General features: G+C 40.1%; 1 protein-coding gene across 1 annotated transcript; it reads left to right on the forward strand.

Annotated features, from left to right (window-relative positions):
- The first annotated feature begins 1,632 nt into the window (after nt 1-1,632).
- LOC133474203 (ubiquitin-conjugating enzyme E2 Q2-like) lies at nt 1,633-25,524 on the forward strand. Its single transcript, XM_061765663.1, has 13 exons — nt 1,633-2,380; nt 4,455-4,559; nt 6,867-6,989; nt 7,096-7,149; nt 7,292-7,432; nt 12,040-12,124; nt 13,663-13,723; nt 13,803-13,893; nt 13,976-14,034; nt 14,114-14,162; nt 14,267-14,362; nt 20,059-20,125; nt 22,957-25,524. The coding sequence occupies exons 1-13, from the start codon at nt 2,222-2,224 to the stop codon at nt 22,986-22,988; spliced, it is 1,122 nt and encodes a 373-aa protein (XP_061621647.1). The 5' UTR covers nt 1,633-2,221; the 3' UTR covers nt 22,989-25,524.
- The last annotated feature ends 2,095 nt before the right edge of the window (nt 25,525-27,619 follow it).

Consider the following 27,619-nt stretch of genomic DNA (forward strand, 5'->3'; position numbering starts at 1 on the left):
TTGCTGTCTTGACATTTTTGTTGCTACAATATGTACATTGTGGTATATAGACTAGAAATTCTTTTAAAAACAAAAAAACAATTAAAAACTTGAGGGTCTCCAAAGTCCCCAATTGGCTTTATCCCAAAGTCATCACCAATCAGCCAGATTTTCACCGTTCGAGATGAATAAACGTCTTTCTCGTTTGGTAAAATACTGCCCCCTGTTGGAAATCTTGAACTAGTACAACTGTCTAAAATATAAATTTTGATCCGGGCCAAGACGTTGTCTACTAATCTTTTCAAAATGTCAATTGCTGAAGTTTGGGGAACTACATATAAAAGCACACTTAAGATGATATGCACTGTACAAAAACGAGCCATAAGAATAGTGCAACAACTCGGGGTACTACGAACACACCAAAATGTTTTTTTGTTTTTTTTTTAAATCAAGGACTTTGAAATTCAACAATCTGGTTGACTGTAAAGTAGCACAAATCTTGTATACAGCACAGCACAATTCCCTTCCAGGAAATATTCCAAAAATGTTTGATGCTAGAGAGGGTGGGTAGAATTGTAAACAACCAAGTGCGCGTACCACACTTAAAAGCAGGTCCAGAACAGTCTATAGGGTGAAGATATGGAATAATCTATCATCAGAAGTGTTGTCAATTTAAAAACAAAACACAAAAATAAAATCTTTGAAAGATGTAGAATTTTAGATTAATAGATATAAGCTTTAGAGATAGCTATATATATATATATATATATATATATATATATATGTGTGTGTGTGTGTGTGTGTGTGTGTGTGTGTGTGTGTGTGTGTGTGTGTGTGTATAAGTTTATTGGAATCCTAAAGCTTTAGAAATAGCTTTTGTAACCCTTTCCAGGCTGATAGATGTCAATTACTTTATTTCTCGACTGTTCTGGAATTTCTTTGGCTTGTGTAATTTTGTTGCAGTTTTTTTTTTTTTTTAGCTCTTTTGTCTGACTTGATTTTGTTGGGACAGTTTCTGTTTAAGTGATTTCTTGATTGAACAGGTCTGGAGATAATAAGGCTTTGGTGTGATCAGTGAAAATGACCCAAAAGTTGTGATTGACCACAATTAATTAATGATTTAACAAGGGGGGTAATTACTTTTTTACACAAGGTCAGGTAAGTTTGAATGTTTTTTCGTTAATAAATGAAATGACCATTTAAAAACAGCATTTTAAATTCACTTATATTTAAGTTATATTTGTGTGATATTTACATTTGTTTGATGATCTTAAACAAAGTGGAGAAACTGCAAAAATATAAGAGTTTGAAAAGAAGGCGAATACTTTTTCACGGTACTGTATAGCGTGCGGGCGGGGATGCGTTGAATTGTGGGATGTTGCGGGACAGACGCGGAAACAGAAGAGTAGATAATTATCTGACAACAACAATAATAACATCTAAACGTTAAAAAAGTAAATAACATTTGGGCACATTGAATTTGTGGAAAAACATGTAGTGATGATAACTATTTGAGAAAGAATAATAAAGTGTCCCAGTACTTTTTAAACGCCAAATTATAGAATTCAAGGATAACAATATATATGAATATACAGTATTAAATGTAATTTGGGCTCAATTTGGGGCTAAACCCTGGATCCCGCGCGGGAGATGGCGCAGTGAATTGTGGGATGCTGCGGGAAGGGCGAGCTCGCGGAACGCCATCTTTAAACCCCAACAGTGAGGCCAACCAAGTACGATAAAAGTACTTGAACCGGGATGAAAAAACCGTCCCTCCTCCGGCGGATTATTTGCACCCGCAGCGAGGTAGCGGGGCGAACCGTGCGCTCGCCCGCCACTTCGATGAATAACGGGGGTGCCGTGCCATGGGAGCGGGCGGACGAGATGAGCGGACGCGGCTTTTAAGACACTTGTCCTGATAGGCGGCCAACAACAATAGACGACAGAAAGACAACAACAACGGACTAGCATGCTAACGTTAGCCGCTACGTCGGTGAAAACATCCAATTGAGATTAACTTGAACCGGACGCTTTACGCGGAGGGCACTGGCTTTTTTGGACTCACACGGGGAGCTCTAGCGACAAACTGTGATCGTTTAGCTCAAAAATTACACACGTATGTTTTTTGTTCATTTTTTTAAAAATTATTATTATTTTAGCTAATATCTTTAAGCTAGCTCCGAGCTAAAGCCCCGTCTTCTTCTCCCCCACCGCGAGCGGCCTGGCCGGAGATGCGTGGAAGATGTCGGTGTCGGGGCTGAAGGCCGAACTGAAGTTTTTGGAGTCCATTTTCGACCCAAACCACGAACGATTCCGGATTATCGATTGGAAGCCCGACGAGCTGAGCTGTCAGTTTAACGTAACCGGGGAGAAGCTGCTGATTATACACTGTAACATAACGGTAAGTATGTTAACGGCGATTGACATGTTTATAGTGGTGGTTAGCAGGCAAGCTAAAGTTAGCCGGTTAAGTTGCTGGTCAAGTAGCAGACTACGTGCTAAGGCTGTGTGCTCATGCTTTACGGGGAAACATCTAGAAAGATAATACACTTTATTCATCCGTAATGGAAATTCCCATTTAGCACTCAAATCAGTCAGTCTTTCCATTGTGGATTCCATATCCTAGGGATGTAAAAAGAGAACGATCTACCAATGAGACTAAAGAGCTAAGACTACATTTTAGAACCAAACTCACACGGAGGTGGAAACTGGGAATTCTGCCACTCAGCGCTGTTCATCAAAAATAATCCAAGGCACATATTTTACATTAGGAACAAAATGTCATGACACGCCACTAAACAAATGTCCCCCAAAAGTGGAAGAGCATGTAATTGTCCTGGCTGTCACTGTACATGTCTAACATAGATAAACAAACATTATTTGTAGTAAACAAACGTTTTTCAGACCAATTAAGTCACAGGTGTCAGACTGGTGACCGGGGGGCCAGATGAGGCCCGCCACATCATTTTATGTGGCCCGCGAAAGCAAATCAAAATTGCTCATTGTGTTCAGGTGTAATACCATTGAGATATTTGCAAGCATTTGGTGTTACCAATCCCACTTTGAAATGAAATTTAATAGTCTATGTTTTTATAGGCTTCTGATTTCAAAACTGGTTATTCATCAATGTGTTGTGTATGCTGTATGTAATTACAGTATATGAGGTAATCTTTCATTTATATGGGTTCACAGTTGTAGCGGCCCTCCGAGAGAAGTCATAACTACGATGTGGCCCGTGACAAAAATGAGTTTGACACCCCTGAATTAAGTGAATTGGACTATTGGCCATCGTAAACACGATTATTTCTCACACTAAAGGTGCTACAATTAACTGATTCATCGACAACTAATTGATTATCAAATTAATGGGCAGCTATTGATCGATCGATAATCGATACATCGTTTAGAGACCTTATTTGACTTAAAATGTTTTAAATCCTCCCAATTTCAGTCTCTCAACAGTAAATCACTCGGATTCCGGTCGTCCATTAAAGCAGACTTATCTCTTATGTTTAATCAAAATAAGACTTTTGCAAACATCTGCTATGGAAAACAATAGCTGGGTTTACAATGGACCCTTGTATTCCAATTAGAATCAGGTTAGAAGCCTAAACTGAATAAAAATGCTCCTTATAAACCAGTGGTGCTCAACTATTGTCATTTTGGGACCTGCATTTCCAATTGTTACTAGTGGCTAGAACATTTCTTGTCACTTTGTTACTATGTTCCATGTGGAAACTTGGTACGCCTCTGTAATTTAACGGGAAAAAAATCAGAATACGAATACATGTAATTTTTTTCTCCTAGCTGTCCGCGACCCACCCAAAATGGGTCTGCGACACAATTTTGGGTCCCGTACCGCTAGTTGAGAATCACTGATATAAACACCTCATTAAGAATAAACAGGCTGAAACCAAATTGAATTTCTTTCTGCTCCAAAGGGTTAGAATAGTCTTTTCCCCAAACCAATCAAAATCATGTAAACACGTCAATCGGAATAGTCAGGCTACGTTCTGCTGCACGTCCACTGTCTTGAAATAAATGCGTAGTGATGTCATCATATATGCACTTGGAAATATGACAGCTTCAAAACATAGCAGGTCTGCGACAGAGCGCTTGTTCATTGTAACTACTTCTGACTAGTTTTTATTAAGCTGTTGCTTTAACATAAGTGTAAAAACAATCGCAACTACTGTGCTAAATCGAAGACTGATCTCGATGAATCACATGATGTTGACATAGATCTGCGTATGTCACACGTCTATAAAACGGCTGTTCTGATTTTAATGTAGTGGTGCATGTAAACACGTCAAATAGATCACGTCACATATATAAACGGTTAACCTGAGATCTTCAATATTAAATTGTTAGTTGCAGCCCTATCACACACTGGTTTAAAGTATATTTCTTTGCCATTGATTTGTGCTACCAAAACAACTAAAATACAAAACTTGTTTTATTTTGTGTGTGTTCAGGAGTCCTATCCATCTACACCGCCTATTTGGTTCGTGGACTCTGACGACCCTAGCTTGGCACAAGTGTTGGAGCGTCTGGAGGATGTGAGGAAAGGCAGCACACTGGTAAATATCTGCATCTGTTTTACGGTGTGTATTAGCAGCTGCCATAACATGCAATCCAAATCCAAAATTTTTGACTTGACTTTTTCTGCAAGAAAATGTGGGGCTTTATTGCAGCGGTCCCCAATCTTTTCAGTGCTAGGACCAGTTTCACGTATAGCAGTGTTCTGACGCACCACTTAGAAACCAATGAATACAAGTATTTAAAAGTACAACTCACTATTACGCTGAATCTAGTTGTTGTAATTAGTGGGTTCGCATCTGTGGATAATGGAAGACAACGACACCTGAAATGTTTTACTTATAGTCACCTCCAAAAGTATTGGAACAGCAAGGTCAATTCCTTTGTTTTTATTGTATACGGAAGACATTTGGGTTTCAGATCAAAAGATGAATATGAGACAAAAGTTCAGAATTCCAGCTTTTATTTCATTGTATTTACATCGAGATGTGTTAATCAACTCAGGACATAGCACCTTTTGTTTGAAGCCACCCACTTTTCAAGTGAGCAAAACTATTGGAACATACGACTGATGGGTGTTTCTAGTTGCTCAGGTGTTGCCTTTCATATTGATTCCTTAAACATTAGACAGTGCTTGTTTTTGGCTTTGGGTTTCACCTGTGAAAACTGCTTTTGCTGTTAAGCAAACATGAAGACCATGAAGCTGTCTATGGGAGAAAAGCAAACAATTTTAAAGCTGAGCGAAGAGGGAAAATCGGTATGAAGTATTGCACAAGCATTGGGCATAGCCAGCACAACAATTTGGAAGGTCCTGAAAAAGAAAGAAACTACTGGTGTACATAGCAACAGACATCGAACAGGTTGGCCAAGGGTATCAATAGCAGTTGATGACAGAAACATTGCGAGAGCTGTGAAGAAACACCCAAAGACAACCATCAGTGATGTCACTGCCAACCTCCACAGGGCAGGGGTGAAGGTATCACAATCCACTGTTCGAAGAAGACCTCGAGAGAAGAAATATACAGGCCATACCACCAGATGCAAACCACTCTTCAGCAAAAAGAATTGGAAGGCCAGATTGGATTTATACAAAGAACTACAGAGATGAGCCACAAAGGTTTTGGAACACAAGTTTTATGGACTAATGAGACCAAGATTAACCTCTACCAAAGTGATGGAAACGCCAAAGTATGGAGAAAGAAAGGATCTGCTTATGATCCAAAACACACAAGCTCATCTGTGAAGCATGGCGGAGGTAATGTCATGGCTTGGGCTCGATGGCTGCTTCTGGAACGGGCTCACTAGTCTTTATTGATGATGTAAGTCATGATGGTAGCAGCAGAATGAATTCTGAAGTCTACAAAACCATTTTGTCTGGCAATTTACAGAAAAATGCACCCAAACTAATTGTTAGAAGATTCATCATGCAACAACACAATAACCCAAAACACACTGCCAACACAACAAAGGACTTCATCAGGGGGAAAAAAATGAAGGTCTTGGCCTGGCCAAGACAATCACCAGACCTTAACCCAATACAGAATGCATTTTTCCTCCTGAAGAGGAGACTGAAGGGAGAAACCCCCAGAAAAAAATCAAGAACTGAAAGAGGCTGCAATAAAGGCCCGTAAAAGCATTTCAAATAAAGAATGCAACAGTCTGGTGAAATCAATGGGTCACAGGCTTGATGCAGTTATTGCAAATAAGGGTTATGCTACCAAATATTAAATGTTATTCACTTTAAATTAATTTAATCATGTCAGTTCCAATACCTTTGCTCACATGGAAAGTGGGTGGATTCAAACAAAAAGTGCTCTGGCCAAAGGAATTGACCTTGCCGTTCCAATACTTTTGGAGGGGACTGTATGTCCACACCAGTAGCAGACTGTCGATGGGCTGCAATTATTTTATGTAATGTTTTCTCTAAAGTTTCTCCTCCTGTCCTCATTGTTATAGTTTCGGTTTTTGTTTTATTTTCTACTCTGTCAAGGCCACCAAACTATTCACTTCCTTGTTTCCACTGTGTTGTTAAGCAGGTTGTCAGTCCACCCTTCACAATGCATTGGCCAGCATGGCTCATTAATATTCATGTAGTGCTATGCATTGACCGTATATGGTTAGATTGTGGTATGTTGGGGGCGGGATCATCGTGCGCCCTTTCCTAAGTGGATCTTTGACTTCACAAGGAAAATTCCCAAGGAAAATTCCCTTCATACGAATGTTTTGATAGAGCTGATATTTTTTGGGGTCGTACGCTATTTTCAGCTTTCATGCATACTTACACTTTTAAGTAAGAATCTCACGACTCTTCGATAAGTGAGGCCTCCTTTTGATTTTGTCTTCTCCAGCTATTACAGCAGTTAAAGAAGCTGATCTGTGATCTCTGCCGGCTGTACAACCTTCCCCAGCATCCAGATGTGGAGATGCTTGACCAGCCGCTGCCCGCCGGCCCTGTTGGACAGGACCGAAAGGTGCGGCCGACACTACTTGTTGTACTTTTAAATATCTATCTGGATACATTGTGGTCACCTACAACCACGTTCTTCTAGTTTTAATGGCATGTATGTTTGTGTGTAGCATGGGACAGAGGAGGTCACATCAGAAGAAGAGGAGGAGGAAGAGATGGGAGAGGTAACAATATTTGTACCAGAACACTTCCTGTTTATAGGTTGGAGATTTAAGCGGCTAGAGCTAAATATTGCTCTGTGCTTCATGTAATCATCCTAGCAAACATTTTGAGAGTAATTCACATATCAGATGTGGCCTTTGACAGGACATAGAGGACCTGGACCACTATGAAATGAAAGAGGAGGAGCCCGTTGAAGGCAAGAAGTCAGAAGACGACGGCATCGAGAAGGAGAATCTGGCCGTCCTGGAGAAGATAAGGAAGAACCAGAGGCAGGACCACTTGAACGTGAGTTCCTTCTTGGACACCTTTGTATGTTAACAGAAGATGTGGCCTTTAATCGCCTTTGCATTTTACACACAGCCCAGCGAAGATGGATGTTACTGCAAATGTGCTTTTACCCAGCGACACGGCATCCCGTATTCAAATAATTCAATGATGATGCTGATCAGTGTGAAAAATCAAACACTTGTCAGAAAGCGACCATTATTTCACAAAAGGGCAGGAGAAGTGTGAAACTTCACACTCCTGTTTTGTTGTGGAATACATGGGTCTGTGAAAATGCAAAAAAAAAAAATCACAGATTGACTTCATCCCCCATTTTGTATTAGTGCCATTTATACAGAGCAACGACAGTCCAAATTTCCAGCTTTTAACTGGCCGTGTGAAAGTTGATAGAGCCATAACAGGCGGGAAGGCACCTGTGTTTAAGGGAAATGTGGGACAGTGAAGTTTGACATGCAACCCTCAGTCCTCCTACCACTTTGTGTTGAAAGCAATCTCTGCTGCAACAACACAATAGGGCGAAAGAAGTTTGAAATTCTGGCAGACCCTTACACACAGGCAGTTCGTCACCTCTGTTATTGCTCCGATACTACCGGCGAAAGCAGAAAAATTGTGGCTCAACATCATCCCACCGTTGCCTTTGCAGTTTACAGGGTCCAACGTTAAGCCTTTTATAGTGGTGGCCCTGTTACGTCACCATGAGCCAAGTTGTGGTGGCCCTGTCAGAACTTATACTGACCCCGTATATTCATGATATAATATGTCGTTTTTTTGATTATTTTGTATTTAGCCTCTTTATACTGTAGCCTATTATTAGAACCCCTTTATAAGAAATTATTAGTACAATTGCATTCATGGCGATGACTGTATTAACCTCACTAAACCCAAGGCATTGCAATTGCATACATTAATAATAATGGTTTAAAGAATAAATCAATGATAAAATTATCTAAATACTTAGCAATGACATTCTAACGGTTTGTCTTGTGTCTTGATGTTGTGCACACTATGGTTAATTAGGGGTGCTCAGATCAGTTTCATGCTGCCGATTCCGGTACTGATAATCCATGAATGAGATCTGATGATACTGATCATATGGATTAGCTGTAAAATTTTTCAATTTATTTATGGAGAGTGCTATTGGCCTTATGATCTGACATTTTTGTTTTGTTTGTTTGTTTGGGTTTGCTTCGGAGCTCATGCGTGCCTGCGCAGTGTGAAGGAGGGAGGGGAGCTACATTAGGGCTTGTGCGATTATGAAAAAAATATATATATGTTAATCACAATCATTTTGGGCCGGCACGGTGGATGACTGGTTAGCACATCTGCCTCACGGTTCTGTGGACCAGGGTTCAAATCCCGGCCGCGCCTGTGTGGAGATCGCATGTTCTCCCCGTGCCTGGGTGGGTTTTCTCCGGGCACTACGGTTTCCTCCCACATCCCAAAAACATGCGTGGCAGGTTGATTGAAGACTGTAAAATTGCCCGTAGGTGTGCGTGTGAGTGCGAATGGTTGTTTGTTTCTATGTGCCCTGCGATTGGCTGGCGACCGGTTCATGGTGTACCCCGCCTCCCGCCCGAAGATAGCTGGGACAGGCTCCGGCAGCCCGTGACCCTAGTGAGGATAAGCGGTAAAGAAAAGGGATGGATGGATGGACGATCATTTTGATGGATATTGAAATCATGATTAATAAACACAATTATTAATTTATTTCAAAAATTTATATTTATTAAACTACCAAAACTCAACTTTAAATATAACTTAAAAGAACAATCAGAAAATAAATAGGTAACAGGTAAAATAAAAATATATTAAAATAAAAGAAATTGAAAAAAAACAAAAAGAAATACAGTGGGTATGGAAAGTATTCAGACCCTCTTTGTTATATTGCAGCCATTTGCTAAAATCATTTAAGTTCATTTTTTTCCTTATTAAAATACACACAGCACCCCACATTGACAGAAAAAAAACAGAATTGTTGAAATTTTTGCAGCTTTATTAAAAAAGAAAAATTTAAATATCACACAGCCATAAGTATTCAGACCCTTTGCAGTGACACTCATATATTTAACTCGGGTGGTGTCCATTTATTCTGATCATCCTTGAGATGGTTCTACACCTTCATTGGAGTCCAGTTGTGTTTGATTATACTGATTGGACTTGATTCGGAAAGCCATACACCTGTCTATATAAGACTTTACAGCTGACAGTGCATGTCAGAGCAAATGAGAATCATGAGATCAAAGGAACTGCCTGAAGAGCTCAGAGACAGAATTGTGGCAAAGCACAAATCTGGCCACGGTTGCAAAAAAGATTCTGCTGAAGAGCACAGTGGCCTTCATAATGCTTAAATGGAAGACGTTTGGGATGACCAAAACCCGTCCTAGAGCTGGCCGTCCGGCCAAACTGAGCAATCAGGGGAGAAGAGCCTTGGTGAGAGAAGTAAAGAAGAACCCAAAGATCACTGTGGCTGAGCTCCAGAGATGCAGTAGGGAGATGGGAGAAACTCAACCATCATGCAGCCCTCCACTAGTCGGGGCATTATTCCAGAGTGGCCCGACAGAAGCATCTCCTCAGTGCAAGACTCGTGAAAGCCCGCATGGAGTTTGATTAAAAAAAACACCGGAAGGTCTCCAAGATGGTGAAAAATAAGATCTCTGGTCTGATGAGACCGTGATAGAACCATTTTGGCCTTAATTATAAGTGGTATGTGTTGAGAAAACCAGGCACTGCACATCACCTGTCCAATACAGTCCCAAAAGTGAAGCATGGTGGTGGCAGCATCATGCTGTGGGGGTGTTTTTCAGCTGCAGGGACAAGACAACTGGTTGCAATTGAAGGAAAGATGAATGCAGCCAAGTACAGGGATATCCTGGACGAAAACCTTCTCCAGAGTGCTCAGGACTTCAGACTGGGCCGAAGGTTCACCTTCTAACAAGACAATGACCCTAAGCATACAGCTAAAAAAAAAAAAAAAAATGAAGGCGTGGCTTCAGAACAACTCCGTGACTGTTCTTGAATGGCCTAGCCAGAGCCCTGACTTAAACCCAATTGAGCATCTCTGGGGAGACCTGAAAATGGCCGTCCACCAACGTTCACCATCCAACCTGACAGAACTGGAGAGGATCTGCAAGGAGGAATGGCAGAGGATCCCCAAATCCAGGTGTGAAAAACTTGTTGCATCATTCCCAAATTCCTTTTTTGGACATACTTGGCAAATAAAGATGATTCTGATTCTGAAAAAGACTCATTGCTGTATTAGCTCAAAAGGGTGCTTCTACTAATACTGAGCAAAGGGTCTGAATACTTATGGCTGTGTGATATTTCAGTTTTTCTTTTTTAATAAATCTGCAAGAATTTTCAACAATTCCGTTTTTTTCTGTCAATATGGGGTGCTGTGTGTACATTAATGAGGAAAAAAATAAACTTAAATTATTTGAGCAAATGGTTCCAATAAAACAAAGAGTGAAAAATTTAAGGGGGTCTTAATCCTTTCCGTACTCACTGTACATCATGGCTAAAAAGGTGCCAATGCTTTTAGCCATGACAGTATTGTCTATAAAAGTTGTCAATAAAAGTCCTCTCATTATTCTGGCATTTAGCAAAGAGAAATAATTTTGGTAATCCTAATTGACCTAAAAGCGGGAAAGTGTAGTCTGATTTCATGTCAAAGTCAGGAAAATAGCATGTCTTTTTATACAGTCAATGACTGCTGTTCTGCTGTGTGTACCTTGGCCTCTTAGGAGCAGTGCGGTGCGATGCATGCATGCAGCTACTCTCCATGCATGCAGAAAGTTGTCCAGAAAGTCACAATATTATAATGATAGTAATAATAATGCATGACACTTGTGCTTTTCTCAACACTCAAAAACTCAATACAGGATACTCAATGCAACTCCTTGCATTATTCATTCACTTCTCAGTCACACACGAGGGGTGATAAGCTACTATAACATTAATAAACACATTTTTCATACATTAGGAACAATATGTGCTGTGAATGTTGTTATCTTAAATGTCTATGTGTTTCTACGGTGTTTGCGTGTGAATATTCGTCATTTGAAGGTAAATCCCTCTCTTGACCAAATGCTAATTCTAGCTAGCCGTCAATAGGATTTTCTTTTGACTGTTAGCATTAATCTAGCAATTTATAAAATGTGTTTTATATATATATATATATATATATATATATACACACACACACACACACACACACACAACATCCTGTCTTGGATGGGATGTTTCAGTGATTTCAGACTGACAATGAAAATGCAGTTTTGGCCATTCTCGGCAGGCGAAAATGTTCAGTGATTTAAAAATGTTTACTGGCCCAACCGGGCCCAACAGAGCACCGTAGTGGCCCCGGGGCACCGTTAATGTCGGACCCTGGTTTATACAGAACAGCGATGATGGGGAAAATGGAAGCTTTTATAGGAAGTGTGTAGAACAGTAACAGAAGTGGAAAGACTATGAAATTTACCATAGTAACATACGCACAGTCAGCATACTGCTTCTGATACAGTGGTGCCTTGAGATATGATACCTTATGTCTCTTGTTTACTGCTCTGGTTAAACATGCTTCTTTGACTGATTTGCTCATTTGCCTTCAGGGAGCCGTCTCTGGTTCCGTGCAAGCCTCGGACCGCCTGATGAAGGAGCTCAGAGAGATCTACAGGTCTCAGAGTTACAAAACCGGTAGGCTGCTTTACACCCTGAAACCCAGAATCACACAGTAGTTCACACGCTCCTCTGCATACCATAGATGTTTAATAGATGTGATCTAGAGGGAAGTATTGGAATAGTAAACGTGAATTTTAAAGACATCTAAAGATTCATTGTTGCTATTGATCCTTTACATTTACTGAGGTACACCTGCACGTCTAATGATATCATACAAATTTGATTTATGGTGTCAGTGATTTATTCATTGAATTATGCAGCCAACCCCCACTTATCGCCGGGAATACATTCCAGACCCACCCACAAAAAGTGAAAATCTGTGCTATAAAGAGGTCATATAAAATGTTTTTTTTAAAAAACACGAAAAACAATTATAGTTTTACCCATCCCACACACTTCAAACACATTACAGCTTTTAAAACGCACTGCCGGTCTCCAAATAAGAGGTAAAGCATGCTTCCTTCAAGCTGATTTTTGTCACTCCCAATTGAAGTTTACTGTTAAACTGACATGTAAAACAAAAGAGAATTAAACATTATACTGTATATTTAAACACCAAAATGTTAAACCAAGCCATATAATTTCATTGAATGAAAGTCCGCTGTCTTAATGTTAAAATATAATGTTAAATTTTATCAGCGAGCTAGTGCAAATGTGCATGTTAAGGTAAATTATAAACCTCCAAAGAATTGCTACTTAAACATACATGGAGCAGTACAGTACAAACAGGAAACAGCCAGGTTGAAGCTGCCACTACTACAAAACTTTAAACTATACAGGAAATATTTTAAATCACATTTTTAACATTCTTAACTCCCACATAAGTGTGAAAATGAAGAAAACTGTGTTGACCTTAACGACGAAGGGGATTCACGCCTCATGCATCTCACTTGTTGTATTTGACAAATGTAAAAAACAGTTAAGCACAGTGAAAGATAAAAACAGCAAAACATTGGAATGCACTGGACCCTTTCTCAGTCCATAACATCTTCTCTTAACAATCCTTGTTGATTCTACATCTCTTAGAAGTGTCATCCAAAAAAGCAAAATAGTCTCGTTGTACAATAATATTAGTGTGAAATACCTCTGATATTACCATTGAAAACTGAGCATTATCTGTGTAGAGGCAGAGTTATTCCATCCATCCATTTTCCGAACCACTTATCCTCACTCGGGTCGCGGGCATGCTGGAGCCTATCCCAGCTATCTTCGGGCGAGAGGCGGGGTACACCCAGAACTGGTCACCAGCCAATCACAGGAAACATGTAAACAAACAACCGTTTGCACTCACATTCACACCTACGGGCAATTTAGAGTCTTCAATTAACCTACCATGCATGTTTTTGGGATGTGGGAGGAAACTGGAGTACCCGGAGAAAACCCACGCAGGCACGGGGAGAACATGCAAACTCCACACAGGCGAGGCCGGATTTGAACCCGGTCCTCAGAACTGTGAGGCAGGTGTGCTAACCAGTCATTCACTGTGCCATCCGGCAGAGTTATTGACACAGAAATTAGATGAAAGTTTGTACATCTTCCCTTTTGTATGACAGGCATCTACTCAGTGGAGCTGGTCAACGACAGCCTGTATGAATGGCATGTCAAACTACGAACGTGAGTGAAAATTTTAATGCGTCTTGCTTTTGTTTAGGAATACACTGAGTAATGAATTCTGTGTTTCCTTCACCCACAGTGTGGATCCGGACAGTCCCTTACACAGTGACTTACAAGTCTTAAAAGAAAAGGAAGGAATGGACTACATTTTACTCAACTTCTCCTATAAAGTGAATACACTTTCTGGGACAAAGTTCCAAAAAAAAAAAAAAAAAAGGCAAACGTTTAAATCTTCTGTGTTTCCTCCATCAGGATAATTTCCCTTTTGATCCTCCATTTGTGCGGGTGGTGTCGCCTGTGCTGTCTGGAGGGTGAGTTATTCAAAATTTCTTGTCAACGCCAGCAGGTTAAAAAGAGGAAAAGAATAAAGTTTCCTCTTGTCCACTTTAGGTACGTTCTGGGAGGAGGTGCCCTGTGCATGGAACTTCTCACCAAACAGGTAATTTATTCTGCGAATCATCTTCAAAGTCTAATTTTCTGTTTATTTTGTTTGTTTTATCTAATAAAGAGCCTTTATAACTGGCGTGGGTTCCTTGTCCGCAGGGTTGGAGCAGTGCCTATTCAATTGAGTCTGTCATCATGCAGATCAATGCCACTTTAGTCAAGGGAAAAGCCAGAGTGCAGTTTGGAGCCAATAAAGTAAGAGAGCGCAAGACTGTTACTCAATTTTGTTTGTACATAGATTTACTGTCATTCAAAAGACTGCTTTATAAGTGCAGACATTATTGGAACCTGCTTGTTTTGTTGAACGACTGACTTATACATTAGGGATGGACATGATAGTTGATTAGTTAATAGATTTTTGTAGAGGTGCAAAGATTAATCGAGTAATTGACTTTAATTGATTTAATAATAAAGCAGACTTTGTGTTTCATCAAAATAAGACATTTGCAAACATCTTTTTCTATGGAAAACAATTGTCAACATTTTTGCCTGCGGCCCAAACCAATAACTGAATGGTAATCTATCTGTTTGTTTTCTCCACTGTCAATTTCAAATGTCCCATTTTTATAATAAAAGGATGGAAATTGAAAAAAGTTGTTTTAATCTAATTCATCGATTACTTGAAAAAATAGACTGATTAATCAGTTATTAAAATAATCATTAGTTGCAGCTAGTACTGCACCAAAACAACATGAAGTGAGTCTGTTAGTCTGCAGCTATGGCTGCAACTAATGATTATTTTAATAATGTGTGTCTAATTTTACAATAAACGCAAATTGGGGTGTCAATAAACACCTTTAAGCACACTTAGGCAGGGCAGAATAACATACCATAATTTATTGTGTGTAATGCGCACCCATGTATAATAAAGCACCGCCAAAGTTGACCTAAAAATTTTGGAAAACCCTTTTACCCATGTACAATGCATTTTTACAATGCATGATTTTGCTTTTACCCATATGATGAAAACATGAAGTATTATCTGTATTTTGTTAGTTTTTAAAAAAATAATTATTCTGCAGTTAAGCACTTTATTTGAACACGTAGTACTTTCTTTTGAATTACTTGCTCTTATTTTGAAATTCACAGCCCTACTTTTAGTTAGTAAATGAGAAAACACAGTTGTGCTCATATGTTTTATTACCCAGGCAGAATCTGTAAGATGGGAGCAATTCTTGAAAGAAAACATGAAGGGCCAGGCGAAGCACATTTAATTTTATTTTCAATGGAATTCAAATGAAACTGTCAAGCATTTCAGATTAGCATTATCATTAAACAAAACATAACCGCAAAGAAATGAATGATGGTTCTTGTTCACTCATCAGTCGTATTAAAATATATATATATTACGGAACGTTTTCAGACCCCCTTAATTTTTTCATATATTGCAGCCATTTGTTAAAATAATTTCAGTTTATTTTAGTCCTCATTAATGTTCACACAGCTCCCCATATTGACAGAAAAAACATAATTGTTGAAATTTTTGCTGATTTATTAAAAACGAAAAACTGAAATAACACACAGCCATAAGTATTCAGACCCTTTGCTGCGACACTCATGTTTAACTCAGGTGCTGTCCATTTCTTCTGATCATACTTAAGATGATCTACAAGGTTCTAAACCTTCATTGGAGTCCAGCTGTGTTTGATTATACTGATTGGACTTGATTAGGAAAGCCACACCCCTGTCTATATAAGACCTTACAGCTCACAGTGCATGTCAGAGCAAATGAGAATTATGAGGTCAAAGGAACTGCCTGAAGAGCTCAGAGACAGAATTGTGACAAGGCACAGATCTGGCCATGGTTACAAAAAAAAATTCTGCTGCACTTAAGGTTCCTAAGAGCACAGTGGCCTCCATAATCCTGAAATGGAAGACGATTTGAGACGATCAGAACCTTTCCTAGAGCTGGCCGTCTGGCCAAACTGAGCAATTGGGGGAGAAGAGCCTTGGTGAGAGAGGTAAAGAAGAACCCAAAGATCACTGTGGCTGAGCTCCAGAGATGCAGTCGGGAGATGGGTGAAAGTTCTAGAAAGTCAACCATCACTGCAGCCCTCCACCAGTCTGGGTTTTATGGCAGAGTGGCCCGACAGAAGCCTCTTCTCAGTGCAAGACACATGAAAGCTTGCTAAAAAAAATACCTGAAGGACTCCAAGATGATGAGAAATAAGATTTTCTGGTCTGATGAGACAGAGATATAAATTGTTGGCCTTAATTATAAGTGGTATGTGTTGAGAAAACCAGACACTGCACATCACCTGTCCAATACAGTCCCAAAAGTGAAGCATGGTGGTGGCAGAATCATGCTATGGGGGTGTTTTTCAGCTGCAGGGACAGGGAGACTGGTTGCAATCAAAGAAAATATGAATGCGGCCAAGTACAGGGATATCCTGGACAAAAACCTTCTCCAGAGTGCTCAGAACCTCAGACTGGGCCGAAGGTCCGCCTTCCAACAACACAATGACCCTAAGCACACAGCTAAAATACCGAAGTAGTGGCTTCAGAACAACTGAGTGAGTGTTTTTGAATGGCCCAGACAGAGTCCTGACTTAAACCCAATTGAGCATCTCTGCAAAGACCTGAAAATGGCTGTCGACCAACGTTCAGCATCCAACCTGACAGAACTGGAGAGGATCTGCAAGGAGGAATGGCAGATGATCTGCAAATCCAGGTGTGAAAAACTTGTTGCATCATTCCCAAAAAGACTCATGGCTGTATTAGCTCAAAAGGGTGCTTCTACTAAATACTGAGCAAAGGGTCTGAATACTTATGGTTGTGTGGTATTTCAGTTTTTCTTTTTTAATACATCTGCAAAAATGACAACAATTCAGTTTTTTCCTGTCAATATTGGGTGCTGTGTGTACATTAATGTAGAAAAAAATTAACTTAAATGATTTTAGAAAAGGGTTGCAATATAAAATGAGTGAAACATTTAAGGGGGTCTGAATGCTTTCCGTACCCACTGTAAACTTATGAGCACAACTTTACATATATGCAGTCATACGTACCCGTCATATTGGAATGAAAGTGTAGGCTACACCTGACTGACTCACATGTCCATCGAATGCAGAGTTTCCCTAACGGCACGGGAGAATCCACTGCATAGAACACTGACTTTGCTCACATAGCCTTGTGAGCTGTGGACTCTGAGATCACGTCCCGATGGCTACCGCTAAAGCATGCTAACTTTTCCGCAGGAGCGAGTTGACCGTTTGAAGCCATTTCATTCTCCCGGCTGCCACACAGTCCCGCGCACATAGCTTCTCAGCAGACAGGTCGTCATTGGCTGACTGTGGGCTTTTTGGATACTGGGCTTTAAGACATCGTATGAATTGAGTGCTGTTGCGAAAGTTTCTTTGTTTTGTTTTTTTCTTCTCTTTTCTCCCTCCCCCCAACTACTACCTATCTGATGTCAAAATACCTCTGTACAATACTGGTTTCAGTACTTGGTGCAACACTAAAAGCACATCTTGTTTGTTTCATTTAAAATCCATTGTGGTGGTGTTTAGAGCCTAAAAGATTGTGACAATTGTGTTCATGTGCCAATATTTATGGACTTGACTGAAAGCATATGTCAATGCTGCTAGTAACATAAAGATGAAGTTTATAGAGTGAACTTTATGCATAAGCCGAGCTCATTCACGCATGATCAACAGTAGACCTTTGTTGAGCCAAGCCACCTATTTTACATTTAAAAAATCTCACTTTTAACCACCAAACAAACATTTCATCAACCATGTGAATACTGAAATCTTGTCTAGTTCAGAATCAGAATCATCTTTATTTGCCAAGTATGTCCAAAAAAACGCAAGGAATTTGTCTCTGGTAGTTGGAGCCGCTCTGGTACGACAACAGACAGCCAATTAACAGAGAACACTTTTGAGACATAAAGACATTGAGAAAAACAGTCACTGAGCAATAAAGGCTTGCTAGTTATCTGGTAATGCCGGTACAATTTATTTATTTATTTATTTTTTGACAATTGTGCAAAAAGATGCAGAGTCCTCTAGCACTTAGAGCAGTTCGAATGACTAATATAGCAATAGTCCGGTGCAATGACCATTGTGCAAAGGGCGCCGAGACTTCAAGCGAGTCGTGCGATAATCTGGGACAATGTTGATTGTGCAAATGTTGCAGATACTCCTCAATCAGTGTGCAAATGGAGCAGATGCTACTCTGGCATGAGTGGCCAGTATTGGTCAACAACAGATAAGCAAATAGTCCAGCGTGGCGAGACTACTACAGTGAGTGCACGAGTAATATATAATTAGCTCCACAGAAATGTGACAGCAAACAAAAATTGGCAGTATGTTGCAATAGCTTAGCTGTTTAAGAAGTTGATTGCAAGAGGGAAGAAGCTGTTGGAATGTCTACTAGTTCTAGTTTGCATTGATCGGTAGCGGCTACCGTACTCAAATGGGGTGTCCCTAGGGCTCCCCAATTGAAATGTGTTCACTTGGGGCACCATGCCCCAAAATGGAGTTACAAAGTAATACAAAAAACTCACAAAGTACGCCAAAATGATGCCCCAAAATGTTTTGGTCCCTCTCTGAGGGAAGGAGCCGGAAGAGCCAGTGACCGGGATGTGGAGGGTCCGAGAGGGTTTTGCACGCTCTCGTCTTAGTTCTGGCAGCGTGCAAGTCCTCAAGGGTGGGTAGGGGGGGTACCGACAATCCTTTCAGCAGTTTTGATTGTCCGTTGCAGTCGGAGTTTGTCCTTTTTTGTAGCAGCACCAAACCAGACTGTGATGGAAGAACACAGGACTGATTCGATGACCGCTGTGTAGAACTGCCTCAGCAGCTCCTGTGGCAGGCCGTGCTTCCTCAGAAGCCGCAGGAAGTACATCCTCTGCTGGACGGAGTTGATGTTGATCGCCCACTTCAGGTCCTGAGAGACTGTAATTCCCAGGAACTTGAAGGTCTCGACGGTTGACACAAGGCAGCTGGACAGCGCGAGGGGCAGCTGTGGCGCAGGATGCCTCCTGAAGTCCACGATCATCTCTACAGTCTTGAGCGTGTTCAGCTCCAGGTTCTGTCGGCCGCACCACAGCTCCAGCCACTCCGCTTAACTCTGTGAAATCTGAGGGCAGTTGGTGTTAGAGATGATGCAGGAGAAACTATGCAAAAATATATGAATTTGAGAAGGGGGCCAATACTTTTTCACGGCACTGTAGGCTTTACATGGAAAAGAATGACTCGCTGTGGTGACCTTTAATGAGACAAGCCCATGGAATAAGATGATGATACAAGACATAATTAATTTTCTTAAAGAGTCAACGTATATCAAACCGAACCGAAAACTGTCACCATAAAACCGATATACGAACTGAATTGTGGATTTTGTGAACTGTTCCACCCCTAGTTGTGTCAGACCATGTGATTGTGGTTTAAAAGGATTTTTTTTCCCCTCCAAGTTCAGTCTAAAAGGTCATAATAATGATCAGATTATATTATAACCTAATATCTATTAGACTTAACGTAATATCTAACAAATAAAAGCATATTATGCAGCAGTCACATTTGTGCAACCATTTTGAGATTGTATATTGCGTGATATTATGATCAGTACTCTTATTTATTTAACCTTTTATTTATCCGTGTAATGGCAATTGAGAACAAATTCTCGTTTGCAGTGCCGACCTGGCAAAATATTGACAATACAGTGTATAGTACATTTGTAATTACATCTAACACAGTAAATGTGTGATATCAATGGGTTGTATGAATTACTGTTCAATTGATCATGCTTATTACATATTTGTTTAACACTTCCTCCATTTTACTTGTTTTTTTATGCTGGACACTGGATACAGAAGTCTGACAAAGTATTTCACAATGGCTCATATGTTGTTATTGTCCCGAAGGTTGAACTTGTTTTATCTCTTCTTGCAGAACCAGTACAATCTAGCCAGAGCACAGCAGTCCTACAAATCGCTGGTCCAGATTCACGAAAAGAATGGTTAGTACTCCTTTTTTTTTTTGAACCATTTCTGTGGCATTTACGTAACATTTGAGCATCATGAAACTGCTACTGTGCTTCTCTGGAGCCAGTTTGTTCAATAATTACGAATCGATGGTGGTAGATAGCTAAAAGAAGTGTTCCGTGGCCACCTCCATAAGTCACAGCACAGACGGCTGAAAATTCTCTCACCACCTAGTCTGGCACCAAAACAACACGAGGCGAGTCTGTTAGTTGCAATATTAAAACCCACCCAAAAAAAAATTTTCTTTTTTTTCAAGCAATATTAATGTTTACATTCAAAAAGCGGGTACTGAAATACTGTCAGAAATGGACTCTTCATTTTGGTGGCAATAAGAGCATCCCTGCAGGAGGGATGAAGGAGTCCCACGCCACTTTAGCTTTACCAAAGACCCAAAGGGATGGTGCAAGTTCACTTTAATAACCTTGAAGCCGTGGCTGCTGTCACATAACATTCACATCTCTTTGGCAAGTGTGTCACTGACAGTCAAATGTCCTACCCTCAAAACCAGATTTGACCAAAAGTTTTCAGCTCAAAATAAAATTGAGATGCACACAAACATACAAAAATAAACATGTATTCCTGTAACAGTGACACATACTGTACATACAGTATAAATAGTGTTTCTAGGGCAACAATGATGAAGAAATAAAAAAATCAAACAAATGTAAGTGCAACAGCTTAAACTGCATCTCTCTAGATAGCTGCTGCATATTCATGGCTAATACTGGATTAAATAATTTAAAATTGCTTATGGTTATATAATAGAGACAAATTAAACTAACCCTAACATTGACAATTTTATTGTGTGCTTGCTTACTGATAAAGTCCGACTTCAACAGATATATCAGTTAGTTTGTGATTGTATTATTATGACTTTATGTAAATAGGGGTGTAACAATATTCATGATACTGTGATATCGCGAAATTAAAAGTGCTTTGATAGCTCCACTTCCTCATTAAGAGTATAAACGCACCCGATTGGACGCCTAACCCATGTGACCATTTGGGGTAAGTCAAAACAAATACACCGATTGGCTGACTGGCCCATCTGATCAAAAAGCCTGCGTTGGGACGGATCCACAAACAACTCTGTCCCTCCCAAGGCAACAGCGTAGTCGCTATGCCGATTTGAGCATTGCTTCGCAAACCGATTCGGCGAGAGTCGCGTTGTTGTTCGCGCCGGCCTCCGTCCCATCTAACGCTTACCCACGGGCTGGCATCGGCTGCTAGTGGAACTCCACTTCACGAACCCGCATCCCATTGTGGCGGTCACCAGGAAGCCGCATTAGCCAGCCCAACATCACACGGAGAGAGAATAACGATTCCGACTCCCCATTACGACGTATCCATCCACCAATACCTTACAGTAGTCCTAAAAATGAAATAATGAAATAGGTCCAAGCCATACAAATACAGATATCAATGCAAAAACAAATCTGACATAGTTCCCTCTCTTCAAATGAAATGTCCACATTTCAACTAAAAACATGCAACAGAAGGTGATCAGAAAAATACATTTTACAATATCACTAAGCAGAGGGGAAAAAAATAAAGCCTTTAAGAGTGCTCTTGCGTTGATGTCTTCACTTGCATTTTTGGACTCAAGCAAAGAAAGCACTGTTGTTAGTAGGCAGTATCCAATTTCTAATGTTATAAATACATTTAAAAAATGACAGTACAGTAAATACTGTTACATTTCTCAATGGACAGTTTTGTTATTGTGAGCATTTAATATTGCTGCATCAATAATAGTGTTTTGGAGTTGGAGTATATAAATGTAAACATTGGATGGACAGGGATAGAAGTGTAAGGTAATATATGATTTGAAGCTATCTTTTTCACAAAAACCTGTGGGAAAACAGACAAACTGCTAAAACCTATTAAGGACTCGGCAAGACTTAAGAGGGTTTTCGGTTCTCCAGCTTTTGCCTCTTTGCCCCCACTTATCATGTACCGTGAGCCTTCCTGCCAATACCGTGAGCTTTCCCACGATTTCGCAAGAATTATCGTACTGTGAGATTAATACCGAGATAAAACCGAACCGTGAGATACAGATATAGGTACATCCCTCATGTAAAATCATTTTCTTAGTTTTCTTTTTTCTTGCAAAATTAATAGCATTTTTCTCATAATATTCCAACTTTATTATTGCAAACCTCTTCCCTCATATTACAACTTTATTGCTGAAGTATTATGACTATTCTTGTGAAATTATCTCCCTACAGTACAGATTTTTCTCATAAAATTTACATTTTCTAGTAATATGACTTATGACTCATAAAATGAAGACCTCATTTGTAAATATTGTTTCCCTTCTATCACATTTTTATAATGTTGCATTTTCCTCATTAAGTGGTCACTTTTTTTCTCACAATATTACTACTTTATATCTGTAATATTATGACTTTATGCTCATAAAAAAAAAAAAAATCCCCCAGATTATTGTGATTTTATTCTTACAATTTTAGGACTTTTTCTCCTTATAATTTAATTTCTCATAACATTAAGACTTTTATTCCTATAATTACTTTCATTTCCATTATTTGTGGAAGTTGTACTAAAATTTTACTCAATATCCTCAACAGTCCTCACTTCAATGCAGCCATCCAGTTTGTTTACTCTTTGTGACTTTATTTAAACAATTACATTTTGGCTTTAATATTGCAATATTATCCTGTGTATTTGTCAGTTTTTTTTCTTCTAGGTTTTTTTTTTTTTTTTTTAAGCTCTTTGTGACCCCTGTCTCCCTAAAATTGTGATCTAAACATGCTCATGTAATGAATCTGTTGTTGCTTTTTGCCTCCAGGATGGTACACACCCCCAAAGGAGGATGGCTAAAGATTGTTTCCCCGCTTCCTGCTTTAGATGTCCTTGTGACCACCTTTTTTTTTTTTCAACAGTTTTTTTGCGCAAACCGTTTTAAACGTTTTGTGAACTCCAAGCCAAAATTCCTCATCGAGTGACCAACCAACCAGAAACAAGCACATACGCAAATATACCACCCCTCCGCTTTGGACGTCAATCTTGCCGCCACATATTTATCTCCTGATGGAAACGGTCAACTGAATAATACCGCTGACTCACCCATCACTGAGGCTCGTTTTTAATGGGACAGTGCCAATTTGGCTACAGACTTGGTCTTGGACCACCCCACCATGGTGGGGCTCAATAACGTCGCTGTGGACTTTCCACGTATGCAGAGCCAGCTTGCATTTGGATGTCTCTTCAAAGTCTGAAGGCCTCAGGTGAAGAGAACATAGACACCTATATTTTGTCAGCTTGAGCCTGGCGTTGAGAATTCTACAAAAAAAAAAAATGGACCGAACTGGACGGGATCGGCTCACATTGTAATCTAGTCAATTTTAACGCTACAGTGTAAAAATGTACATTTGTATTTCTGTGAAAGGATGTTTATAATATAACCTCCACCCGGCCCCCTGAGACTGTGTACACCAGTGTGGGCTGCAACTATCAACAGCAGCTTCCCTCTTGGAACGAAGAAGTTGCGACACGGATACTCTTGCATAAGGAAACTAAAGTATGCTATATTCTTATGTGAGGCTAATGACTACTGCGTGTTTTTTCTTTCTTTCTAATATTCATTTGTAATCCAGGTGACAGTAGCCTCTTTTACACAGAAAGCCTGCAGAAAATTGCCTGCATCCGAGCCACAGCAGAAGATGACAAAAATCACGTTAAATGCCACCAAGATTTTTGTATGAAATACTTGCCGGACAGGAATTAGACATCAACAGGGCAGGGAAAGTGTGTGCCAGTTGTTACACTTGGCACACACTGTCCCGACATTGCAGAATACCTTACCTTGCGCAGGTGGCATCCCGCTTCTGTCACGGTTCCGATACAACCTCCGAAGGCCGAAGATCGCTTGGTTGACTTCCTTCCCACCTTTCCTTGTCGGTGTCATTTATCCAGAATGGCGACACGGGGAGGGGTAAAAGGGCGGAAATAGGGCGGCTTTTGCAGGCAGTGGAAAAGTGGTCATTGACCCCTCTTGTTTGACGATGCGTCTTTATCACAGCTGTCACTGGCATTCCAGAGGGCTTTGGCTATTCTTTTTTGTCATTCCTTCAACCGGATGAACCTCAATCAGGCTATGCATGGAATCGTCAATTAATTGCCCCGCTTATTTCTCGCAAGCCACGACGCCAATCCTCTATTCGTGGTCTTGAGGTGGTGGGGGGAAAAAAGTGACCTTCCAAGTTGTCCTAGACTTTGAATTTGTTTTCCTCAACTCACAGCAATAGTCTCAACTTCGCACCTCACTACTTTCATCATGGGAACCCCTTGCACATCTGTGATGTCAAGTGATTTCTGTTCTGTGTTCATTCCATTGAAGCACTCCCATCATGGGTTTTCAGTGGTGTTACCCGCGCTGATTTAAAGTAGGGCGTTGTAAAAGGCAGCATAGGGAGCTTCATCGCGAGGTTGTTTTCACACTTGGGTTTGGACCGAGACCGCCACAAACGCGATACGTCCGATCAGGTTGTGTCTTCGGGTGAACCGCACACCGTGTATCCTTTTGGGACCGAACCAGAGTACCGAATTTAAAAGTGTGAGCAAAGCCTTAATTCTGTTATTCCCTTATGAAAAAAATAAAATGCAAAACATTGCCCGCCGGGCCTCGTGTCATCACTTGGTGGACATTTTGTCAAACGGCGTAGACACTTTCCGTGTTCACGTTGGCATTCTGTGGGGGTTGGGTCCGCAAACTCAGGAATACATACCACAAACGTCGCTAAGAATCTTCAAAGTCCTCATCCTGATCATTGCTGTGCATGTTAATATATCCCAACTCCTCAAAGTTACTGAAAGGCCTTGTTGGGTGGAAACTTAACATCTATTTATTGGCAGTGTCAGCATGTAACAGCATTGCTATTTCTCAATGGCGTCAAACTCAATCAAAAGACAAATGTTCATTTCATTCTTGACAGGTATGCTAATGTTTTTCTCGGCTCAATTTCAAAGGCAACATCATTAACAAAGCAACAATTACATCTTGGCTCTTGGCAGTGGTTTCCCAGCGCACTGTGTGGGGAACGAGGTTAGATAAAGTTCTAAGTTCCAATCCTACATAAAACCTTTTACCTTTCTGACGATTGTTTCCCCGAGTCTGATGTGCACTGAAATCACCTCCCACTAAGTCCAACGCTGATCCAAAGTCAGAACTGATGCCCGGTTCCATTCCACTAAACTGCGATAGTCCCCTGGCTTCTTAAGTTATGCACTGGTTAGCATGCTTGGCTTTCAGTTCCGATTTTTGTTTTATTACCCCCATTGCAAGGGTGAATTTGACCTTGTAAAGTAATTTGTAAACTTGCATCAAGTTTATAAATAAAGAATTTTATGAAATATCTCCACGCTTGTTCCTTGTCCATTGAATACTGGCCTACCATTCATTTGTAACAGATGAGCTGTCTGGTTCAACAACTTAAGCAGGGTACACATCGATTACTATTACTTACTACTATTGCTGTGCTACTCGTACTCTGTGTGGCATTTGTCCTATACACTACACCATACATGCAACTATATTGCCAACAATCATGGGTTTCCTCCAATGTGGATATCTGGGTTGGTACCAAAACTGACCTTTGTGAGGCAGCACTGTGCCACAGGGCATCCAGATTGCGGAAAATAATGAAATAAAGAAAGGAGTAGTAGTTTATTAATTGGGTCCTCATTAGCTTTTGCAGAATCCTCCCTCGGTCTGACAAGGATAAAATGTAAAGACAAACATGCATTCAATGTCACACATTCAGTGTGCTCTTTTTCCCTTCTACAACATTCTACACATCAAAATAAGACTCCATAAAACCATCCCATCGATTCATATGTATCCATATACATTTATACATACAAATATTAGTATAATACCACACAGGTGAACCAGATACCTAAAAAAACAACAACAACATTGTAATAGTAATAGGCCAGCCAGCAAGGCCTTCTCTGCTGGACAAAACACTATCAGAAGCACTGACCTACATTGACACAACCTATATTCTAATATCTAATATCTAAATCTAATAAAATTTGTTCCATGAAATTCAATAAGTTATTTATTCCCACCAATGTTTCTCTTGACTGCACCGCTTCCAGCAGTGTTTGTGGGTGGTGTATATATATATATATATATATATATATTTAAATTATTTATTTTCAAATCAGATTTCAGACTCATGTGCTGCCATCCCAATCAAATCTGCCCACGGCCCTCAGAAGTAATCATGCTGACCAATTTAAACTTATACTTTATTATAAATCGGACTGTTTGTTTAACCAATCAGATTTCAAATTCACCTCTGAGGGCCAGCTAGCTGGTCTAAACTAATGTCAGCATTTTTCCGTCTTGGTCAGAACATGCCAAATTTGACTAGCAAAACACGTCTCTCGATCTGCACTCACGTTGGCTTTCTCCTTCCTGTTAGGGTGTTTGTTTCCAGTGACCACTAGACTGCAGTAAAGCACTGCCAACCATATTTCCTTGCTGGCCAAGTACTGAAGTACTGAGGTCTTTGCGTCACCCAATGTTTCATGTAGGCTGCGTTATAAGAAAAGTGGCACTTTTTCTTTTGCTGCAGTTTTTTTTGTTGGTTTGTTTTTACTTTTGTAGTGTGCTTTTATTATGGCTTTGAGGGCCTCTGGGGGGCATCTTGAGTCCATTATTTGTTGCAGGTACACAGTGAAGAAAACTAAAGGCCTCACGGGGCCCAGAGGAAAGAAACAGTCCATCTCTATGATTAAACATGTCCGCATGGAAGCCTCCATGGACACAGTGCCAAGCACGGATTGTATCTGTGTTTGACGCTGGTCACTGGTCCATTTACATTTTTATTTTTACTGCGCTTGTCATCCTTCAGTTAACTTAGAGAGTTATTTTAGACACTCAACATAGTGTGATAATGCCATGTTGAATCTTTAGATAAAATCAGTACTAACCGTACAAATCCACGTTTGGCTGTTTCAACACCAATGCAAGTATTTTTAGAAGTCACTGTGAATAGGTTATATATATATATATATATATATATATATATATATATGTGTATATATATATATATATATATATATGTATATGTGTATATATATATATGTGTATATGTGTTTGTGTGTCTATATAAGTATGTGTGTATGTGTGTGTGTGCGTGTACATATATATATATTATACTGCTGGTGTATAAACCTGTTCACTGCGTGTGTCTGGACTGCCATATTCATTTATATACTCAATTCTTTCAAACAGCCTTTAAAACAATGCAGCATCAGCAGGTGTTTCCTGGTATTAAACCCTTTTTTTTGGTGGCCTGTGTTGTGAGCCTTGTTAGCGTAAATTTCGGAACACAGGCTGTTCTAATGATGTCTGGCTTTGAAGAAGAACAACTCCCACTGCGACTCTGAATGAACCCATATTACAGCAAAGCATGTGGAAGCCCGTAAAACCAGGTGTC

This window comes from Phyllopteryx taeniolatus, chromosome 2, assembly GCF_024500385.1.
Source record: "Phyllopteryx taeniolatus isolate TA_2022b chromosome 2, UOR_Ptae_1.2, whole genome shotgun sequence".
NCBI lineage: Eukaryota > Metazoa > Chordata > Actinopteri > Syngnathiformes > Syngnathidae > Phyllopteryx > Phyllopteryx taeniolatus.

Excerpts from the sequence above, each read along its gene's own strand:
- LOC133474203 (XM_061765663.1), top strand. The coding sequence starts at position 2,222 with ATGTCGGTGTCGGGGCTGAAGGCCGAACTGAAGTTTTTGGAGTCCATT. Across the intron at positions 2,381-4,454 it reads TTATACACTGTAACATAACG|GAGTCCTATCCATCTACACC; the intron begins GTAAGTATGTTA and ends GTGTGTGTTCAG. Across the intron at positions 13,894-13,975 it reads TACTCAACTTCTCCTATAAA|GATAATTTCCCTTTTGATCC; the intron begins GTGAATACACTT and ends TTCCTCCATCAG.